Source organism: Hyalella azteca, unplaced genomic scaffold, assembly GCF_000764305.2.
Source record: "Hyalella azteca isolate HAZT.00-mixed unplaced genomic scaffold, Hazt_2.0.2 contig16927, whole genome shotgun sequence".
In the NCBI taxonomy this organism is placed as follows: Eukaryota; Metazoa; Arthropoda; class Malacostraca; order Amphipoda; family Hyalellidae; genus Hyalella; species Hyalella azteca.
This window is the reverse complement of record NW_025946732.1, coordinates 67,050-76,220: the sequence shown is the minus strand read 5'-3', so window position 1 is coordinate 76,220 and position 9,171 is coordinate 67,050. Positions and strand designations below refer to the sequence as shown.

Genomic DNA, 9,171 nt, shown 5'->3' with positions numbered 1-9,171 from the left:
TCTTCTGGTCAGTAGCAGTGACAACGACGCCTTCTGGTCAGTAGCAGTGACAACGACGCCTTCTGGTCAGTAGCAGTGACAACTCTCTTAAACCTTCTTTTTCTATGGCCACTCTCACTCTTTATCGTCACATTCGCTTCTTCTTCGAGCATCATTCACTCCCCTTTACGTCGCCCTCTTTTCATTTTGTCCTCTCTCTCTCCTCTATTGTCCTCCTCACTTTTATTGCCCCCCTTTTTGCTCTATTTGTCACCCTCCCCTCTTTATTATCGTCACACTTGCCTAATTTCTGTATCCTGCTCTTCCTTGAACTCCAACTCCCTACCTTTCTTTTGTCCTCTCCCTTTCTCTGGTCCTCCTCCCTTTCTTTGGTCCTCCCTTTCTTTTGCCCCCTCCCTCTCTTTGACCTCCCCTCCCTTTCTTTTGTCCCCTCCCTTTCTTTTGTCCCCTCCCTTTCTTTTGCCCCCTCCCTCTCTTTGACCTCCCCTCCCTTTCTTTTGTCCCCTCCCTTTCTTTTGTCTCCTCCCTCTCTTTGGCCTCCCCCGCCTTTCTTTTGCCCCCTCCCCTCTTCATCACCGGCACCCCCAGCATAAATAATGTCAACATGTCGCTCATGCCGCGGTGTTGCAGGAGCGGCAGGCAGGCGAGCGGCTCCAGCGACTCTGAGGAGGAGGACCACGACGCAGGCGACCACACACGAGGCTCTCGCCTGCACCTCCTGTGTGACGCCATGTCTGCCATGACACACTCTGTCACCTCACTCGCAGGTGGGTCATCGTGACTCACCTTCACGATGAGTCATCATGATGATGAGTCATCACGGTCAACAATTGACACGAAGTAGAATCAATGATCCGCAGTAGTTTGCTGGAAAGTTTTTGATGTACTGTACAATGTACATGTGTAAAATGGAAAAAGTATTTTTGAATAGCTGAATTGCGTTGTTTCCTTTTTCAGAAGTACATTCTGTGAAAAGTATTAATAGAGGGAAATTAAATTTTAGATTTCGTGAACAGTTATTTATTTGATTTCGTTTGTAATGAGCCAAATTTAAAATGACAATGCAGGTATAACTAAAACCTGGACGATTTCTTGACATCTTTGCGAGGATGTACTGGCAGTGGGTGTTCGTGAGAAAAATGTAAATTTTTTGATGATTTATGATTATTTATATTTACCTATTTGTGAAGAAAGAAACTACCGAGTTTCTAAACCGACACGTGATCGGTATTTTTGCCATCTGAGATATGGCATTCATTTCAACCGAAAATATGCTTTTCGAAGAAACAATGTGGTAGGACAAGGACTTTTCCTTGTTTTTATTTAACAATTTATTGAACAACACAACAAGAAGAACCAGGTATGTACAGTGAACAGAGAAGAAAAGAACAAGCGCAAAACAGAAGCACGGGGTCTATAACCTCAAATAATGGTATTTTCAAGTTTGCCTGCTTTACCCAGTCTGAAAAGCAAAAAAAGATTAACATGATAAACTTAAGGAGTGCACTAAATCCATAAAAAAGATCAGTTATATTAACTTTAGCATGATTTAGTTAGTGATGCATATCAAATACCTAGTGAGCAGTCTACTATGATGTCAACACTGAAATTTACATACTTTTGCTCTAATTTTATACTTTAATTTCAAATTACATTGCATCTCAGGAGAAGGGGGTTTGCAGGACCCCTAGTAGGAAAATCCTACTTCCTTGCAGGATCACTGAAAGAACTTCCCACAACAACAAAAGTTTTTTTTTGAGTTGTTAACCTCCCACGCTGTATTTTGAATAAAGTTTCAATGCCATGATTATTTGATTAACTAAATACCACAAGTCAAAATCATGGGCGTGCATGTTCACTGTTGAGCGCGCGGGATTGTCATTCGATATAATATTTATGACAAAACTTAAGTGTGGGGTTTTTAGCGTCACGGAATGGTCAAACTATATTCTTTTGTACAGACCACAAGAATAACAAGTGTGGGATTTCTAGCGTCACGGAATTGTCTATATTCTTTTGTTGTTGTTTTTTTGTACAGACCAAAAGAATAACAAATGTGGAATTTCTAGCATCACGGAATTGTCTATATTCTTTTGTTTATTTTGTACAGACCATAAGAATAATAAGTTTGGGATTTCTAACGTCACGGAATTGTATATATTATTTTATTTCTTTTGTTTCTTTTGTACAGACCACAAGAACAAAGACATGGTAGTGTCGAGCGGGTGCGAGTTACGTGAAAGACGAGCGAGCACTGGCGAGGAACTCTCGCCAGACTCGAGGACTCGACGGGAGCTGCGCGACGAGAAGACGCGCACACTCGACGACAAGTCGCTCGTCGTCACCAGCAAGCAGGCGTCTGGTGACGAGCGTGACGAGGAGGACTCGTGGCGTGACGGTGACACGCTTGCTGACTCCTGGTCTCAGCCTAACAGGTAACTTAAAACTACTTTATTGGTAAGCCTTATGTATTTGGAGGCTTAATTTCTAATGAATTGAAATGAGCATTGAATGTGTCCCTTACAAATCTATCCTAGGTAATTTTCCGTTCACCGTAAGGGAATCCAAATCAAGATTTCATAATGTACTTTCTTTTCTATGAAATGAAAGTTCATTTCGTAATGAACTTTCAAGATTTCATAATGAACTTTCTTTTCTATGAACTGAAAGTTCATTTCGTAATGAACTTTCAAGATTTCATAATGAACTTTATTTCTCCAAATCAAGATTTCATCATGAATATTTCATAACGAACTTTGGTGTTCTAGGGCACGGGAGTCGCTGGATTGTGCGAGTAACTCCTTCATGGACTGCGAAGCAGGCGCTCGGGAGGCGGAAGTTCAACAGAAACAAGAGAAACTCTCGGGCAAATTCAGCCTAGAAAACATCATCGAGGACTCGCGGCAACGCAACCGAGCCAACATCGCAGCGGCAGTGGGCGGGTCGATGAGCCGCGGCCTGAGTCCCAGGTCTCCTGAGGCCTTGTGTGGGAGACCGGGACCCACGGGCGCCTCCTCCAGGCAGGGACTCGGTGTGCTGCAGTCTGATTCCTCCAGGGTTACAAGGTGTGTAAAGTCGAAGTTTTCTATATTCCAGCGACATTATTCCAGTGACATTATTCCAGCGACATTATTCCAGTGACATTATTAAGCGACATTATTCGTTGAATTCTTCATTGTTTATAATGATGTAACACCAGCAATTCTTGTTGATAGGGCATCATCTATTATTCTATAAGTGTGAGCAATTTTCTGCACTCTCACTACTACTTTTAATGCTGAAACTGTGGCTATATAATGACCCATTTGTTTGTTTTAGCTAAAGCACCGGTTAATATTTTGTGCGAGCTTCTGAAAGCTCGCTCTCATTGACAACTCGGGTTTTTTTTTATTTTCTTCAGCTTAAGCGCTGGTCACCTGAGACCTTGTAGACTGTGACATTTCACTATTTATTATTATTATATAAACTATTTCATAATTTTACCTCGAAGTTACGCTATGTACTAGAAAATTGTTTACTAATGCATCGCCACACCTACCCCTGATAAATGAAATGTAATTCTGAATAACGGTTCGAGTTTTTATAGTCACAACGTGCTTTGTCTGTGCAGTGATGAGGTCGACTCAAATGCTTATCAGGGACAGCCATCACAGCTGAGCTTCTCGGACGTCGTCGTGAGTTTAAATGAACTCGTGCTTAATGCATGATTTTTTTATTGTTTTTTACTCAAAAATGTTTTTATTAATAGTAACAATTATTATTAATCTTAATGACTACATTCTGAGGAAAATTGTAACACGTTCATCTACAGGGTCCGCCATATTTATGGCAACGTATGTTTGCTATATCAAAATTATTTGGATCCTAGGAGACTTTTCTTTTATAATGAAGCTTAATATCATCTATTAATTCATCTATTTTATATTGCAGAAGTCTAAGCTGTCTTAATTTACTATTATTTATGGCAGTTGATAGAAATGCAATTGTAACCCTTCATTAAAAGGGCGAGAGTAATTCAGTTATTGCAAAAATGCTCATTATTCAGCGTGAAACTGTATGGAAGGTGGTAAAAAAATTCAAGGAAACTGGTGAAACATACAATCGACCTGGTCAAGGAAGGAAACGAAGTGTCCGAACAAAACAATTGGGCAAAAACACGAGGGAGAAGCTGAGGAGAAACTCTCGTAGCTCAGCTGCAAAATTGGCTGCAGAAGCAGTAGTCAGTCAGACATCAATGCGTAGAGTCCTCAAAGATGACCTCAAAACCTCCCCTTACAAGATGCAAACAAGGCATGAACTAACAGATCGTCATGAACGAATGAGGCGCGAAAGATGCCAGAACATTCTGGATCTCATTGAGGATGGCACGCTGCCCAACTTGGTGTTCAGTGACGAGAGAAAATTTGATATTGAACAACGTGTTAACCGTCAAAATGACAGAGTTTGGAGTCGGGATGGATCTGTGGCAACCAATGCAGCAACACGACGTCAAAATCCCATGTCCGTAATGGTTTGGGCCGCGGTAACCGCCACTGGGAGGTCCCCACTCGTTTTTATCCCCTCAGGAGTGAAATTAAACAGTCAGCGTTACATTTCGGACATTTTGGAAGCTGTGTTGTTACCTTGGGCCCGTAAACACTTCAATAAACTCTGCCCCATCACATGGCTCAAACATGACCCAAAACTGGATTCAGGGTCGCATCCCAGCGTTCATTAGCAAAAATGAAGCGCCCTCAAGAAGCCCTGGTTTGAATCCTCTCGACTTTTCTGTGTGGGCTATTTTAGAGAGTAGGGTCTGCAGAACACCTCATGATTCTTTGGATCGTTGGAAGTCTAAATTGACACGAAAATGGGACTTGATCCCTCAGGAAATGCTGCGTGTCTCCTGTGAAGCTTTCCCACGTAGATTGGAGGCCGTCATTAAAAATAAGGGTGGTCATATTGAATAAATATGTCTTAGAATTGTTTAGGTAATTCTTGGCTATTAGCTCATCCAGTAAAAAAACAATGCACCTATTTGTTTCATTGAGAAATAACCAAAGACATGCGTTGCCATAAATATGGCGGACCCTGTATAAGTATATGGATTTTCTTCAGGAATGAAGAAAATCTCATGAAAAACACTCAATCTCGGAAAAAGATAAATTCTTTTGAAATTATTCATCGCGTTTAAACCTTTAAATGCCGCTCACGAATTATAAAAGGGATCAGAATCCTTAAAAAAGTGTAAATGTATTCGAATATTTGAAATTCATTTGAGGTATTAAAATAAGCGAGTGTTTATTCAAGTGTTAGTGACTGGCCAATTATTTGAACAGATGCGTGACCACGAGCGTGGCGGTGAAGACCTGCGGCCTCTGAGCGAGAGCTCCTCTTTCTGTGGTGCCGCTGGGGACCACACGCCTCCCTCCTTCTGTGGTGCCTCGGGGGACCACACTCCCACTTCCTTCGGTGCCACGGGGGACCACACGCCTACTTCCTTCGGTGCCACGGGAGAGAACGCGCCTCCGTCGGTCCGCTTCAGACCTCGTAGCGGCACGCGGTCTAAACAGGTGAGCTACTGCCGCCTTATCTGCCAGTTGGTGTTGCGTGTAACTCGAGTTTCCTTTGCTTGTAATGTTTTTTTTGTGTTTTTTTAGGATGTATGTAGATGTTTAATAACGAGATACCTCTTTAGTATTTTAGGATAGTGTAGTAGATATTTTTTTGGCTGAAAATATTATTAGATGCTCAAAAAGATGCTAATATTCATTTTAGTTATGGTTCTTGAATAAATGAATGCATGCCGCGTTAATGACCGGTTTAAAGGTCTGACCAGAGGTCGGTGCGCACACGATTACAATTCCTCTGTGAACTTCATGACTCAATCTCACCATTTCTCTTAATTTAATCTCACGGTTGACTCATATTACCACACATGTTTCCTACTTAGGCAGGTCAACTGCTATTTATTTATCGTGTGATTCATTAGGTTCTCACTGCAGCTGATCGCTTTATTAAATTGAGTCTTATGTTCCCTTCAGACATTTGATTCTTTATATCATAGATCCGTGTACCATTCTTTAGATTCTTGCAGGGAGCTGAGATTGCTTTATATACTTAATTGCTAAGATTCTCATCTATGCATCTCGGCTATTACTACCCGAGTTAAAGGTTGTGTTGGTGATTTTTTTGTGCGTGTGAAAGAATTTTCTTGAAGTTAGTAATAAAAATTTACACGGTTACTTTTATTCTCCAGTACCCTTATTGCTTATTTAATCTCATATTATGACGTTCACAGCAGCCTCCCAGACCACGGGCTCAAGTTAGCAGATCTAGGCTGTGCTGCGTCCCTTTATATTCACAACAAAACCCAATATTTTTTACAGCAGCGTCCTCTGACGCGTTACTTGCCGGTCAAGTCCACGGAGCCCTCGAGTCTCCAGTTCAACTTACGACAGCACATCGAGAGCGCGGGCCACCAGATCGAGCTGTGCTCCAACATTGTGCTCACGTCCACATCTTGTCGCGGGTATCTACACAAACTTTCCGGGTCTGCCAAGAACAAATCGCCGCAGGGCGGGGCCCTTGTTTCACCACACCAAACTTCCAAGAATTCTGGACGTTTATTCGGCATGAAAGCTTATAACAAGAGATGGTTCGTGTTTGATCGCGATGAAAAGGCGCTCATTTACTATGCCGACAAGTCTGAAAGCAAAGCTAAAGGATTCATTTATTTTGCGGTGAGTGAACATTTACGATACACTCTCTGTGCTACTGGGACTCGTGGCCTATGTACTTTCTAATGTTATCCTAACTTGAGTTATTTGATTGGCGTATTTGAATTCACTGGTTGCTTTATTTTCTTGCATATTTTTGTCTTTTCGTATCTTTGTCTTCTCGTATTTATTTTTTATGCTTGAATCGATTGGCAAAAAATCTAAAAGTTAGCGGCAAGTCCTAGACCAGAAATTGAACTGGTCGAACTAAATGATACATTTATGCACGCTCGTTATAGTAGCTGTACTACAGTGTAATATATTTCGCAGGACATAGAGGAAGTGTACGTGGACCATCTGAACGCCTACACCGTCAACGGGTCCAAGAAGTCTGGCAAGAACTGCCCCGCTGTCGCCTTCTGTGTCAAGGCGAGATCCAGGACCTTGTCTCTACTTGCCCCGTCGCCCGCCGCCATGAGAATATGGGTCGAAGTTATATTTACGGGCGCCGAGGGCTACCATACTTATGATGAATATTAGCAACTTGTAATTGTTCTAACAAATTCTTACCACGGGCGCTGAGGGCTACCACACTTATGATGAATATTAGCAACTTGTCATTGCTCTCCTAACAAATTCTTACCACGTGCCTGTCGAACATTTGAGATCTGGTACTGAATTTTGTTGAGATGATCGGTATCAAAACATCAGAGCAAACGCTTATTCGAGCATATTTTGTTTGGCACCGAGTTTGTTTCTGTTGAAAACTCGCGCATCTTGACGTAAGCACGTCGTGCATCCCTCACTGTGCAGCAAATTAATTGTTCGCTCGCGTAGCAGAACTATTCTGTGATTATAAATTTGTCACGTGAAGTCTTTATTTATTCTTCACTATGTTTGCTTCAGTACTTTTGCTGACCTGGTGATGTGCATTGTTTTCTTCTATTCTTGCGTGGTGAATGTTGATCCAAGTTAGTATCGAAATGACACCTATACCTGTGCGATTTTAAAATCTTTAAATAAAATATTTCGTTTGATACCAAATTAATGGCGAATTGTTTCTCATTTATTAGATGCTCTTTATTTAGTGGCAGTTCTTGTACTTCATGAACGTACTTGTTCCCCGACGCCGCTCTCCATTGTTGTCGCGAAATTTAGAAAGAAAAGATCAAATCTTAGAATATGATGCACGAAAATATATATTTGGCTTGTTGTTCGTAACTTTACGCAAAAACTGTTTTATTGCCAAATTGCGCACTCAATTTAAAAATTGTTGCTTCAATTCAATGCTTCAGTTCTGATGGGGTCTCTGTATAATGCAAGTCTCGGATTTTTTTTTATTCGCAGCTCCAAAAACATATCAATATTTATTTATTAACGAAGTTTTAGATTGCCGTTTCAATTATTTAAATTAATTTATGAGACAAATGAATAAATTTGCCAATAAATTTAAAGGGACCCTGACGAGCTCTGTCCAGATTCTTCGTTGTCTATATTAATACACTTCTATATTTTTCTGTATTAACTTACCCATTTATTGTATTGAATCCTATTGCCTATGGAATTTGATTGCCTGTTGATTGCTTTAAGGAATCCTATGTAATACTCCCTATTAAACCATATGGGATATTGCCTATTGAATCCTACGGTATATTAGCTCTTGGTTCCCAATGCTTATGGACTGTGTACAGTCGATAGTTGTATTGGTCTGTTCAGGGGAGGATAGATCGCTCATGAAGGCAGCTATAAAATTGTCAAATCCAACCCAAATTTTTCAGTGACCAAAATAGTCATCATTTAATCCATCTCTTTTACTGATATATGTTTACCATATCTATCTACATCATCTTTGACGTTTTTATCTCATGTAACTTAGCTCTCGATCTTTTTCATCTATTTATAGTTTTCTATCTATAAATAATATTAGATTTCACCGTATATTAATCTCATGATTTTCGTATCAATATTTCCATTCATTTTAGAGCTTAAGAAATTTAATCAAAAAGATATTTTTAGCTGTTAAAAAGTTTAGATTTGTCTTTTTTTTGTCTCTTCCCATGCGAGACGTGAATGAAATATACAATGAATAGATCTGTAATTCATGCAATCATATGTATTATTTTCATGGCTCCGGGATTTGTGGTAACCTTATAGGTACGATGCCTATAACATCAATCCTTGATCAACTATATTCAAAATCGGAAATTCGTGTATATTTTTTTGGTCACATTAAAAGAAATGAAAGAGCCGCTTCAGAATTTTGTGTGCATCATTTAAACGGTAATTTGTTCTTCGCTGTCACAAGCGATGGGCTATGAAGTTTACCTAATGCGTGCCTGCCTTCTGTCATTGAAGGAATTTGTTGTGTTTGATTTGCGCTCAGAAATGTTCTTTGCTGCTCCATTTTCGTCCAGCGGTGTCAGTGCAGCTGCTTAAGTTTTATGTAACTATAAATGTTTTAGGAAGTTCCATT

The 9,171-nt window shown here is 40.4% G+C and overlaps 1 protein-coding gene across 1 annotated transcript in view; it reads left to right on the top strand.

Moving 5' to 3' along the window:
• Nucleotides 1-8,049, top strand: part of LOC108664345 (mucin-17) — a 25,957-nt gene extending 17,908 nt beyond the window's left edge. The window contains exons 14-21 of the mRNA XM_047885108.1: nt 13-36; nt 631-767; nt 2,192-2,435; nt 2,769-3,065; nt 3,611-3,674; nt 5,319-5,552; nt 6,369-6,722; nt 7,029-8,049. Of these exons, the coding sequence (XP_047741064.1) occupies nt 13-36; nt 631-767; nt 2,192-2,435; nt 2,769-3,065; nt 3,611-3,674; nt 5,319-5,552; nt 6,369-6,722; nt 7,029-7,238 (1,564 nt within the window). The 3' untranslated portion in view covers nt 7,239-8,049. The remainder of the gene's footprint in view (nt 1-12; nt 37-630; nt 768-2,191; nt 2,436-2,768; nt 3,066-3,610; nt 3,675-5,318; nt 5,553-6,368; nt 6,723-7,028) is intronic.
• The last annotated feature ends 1,122 nt before the right edge of the window (nt 8,050-9,171 follow it).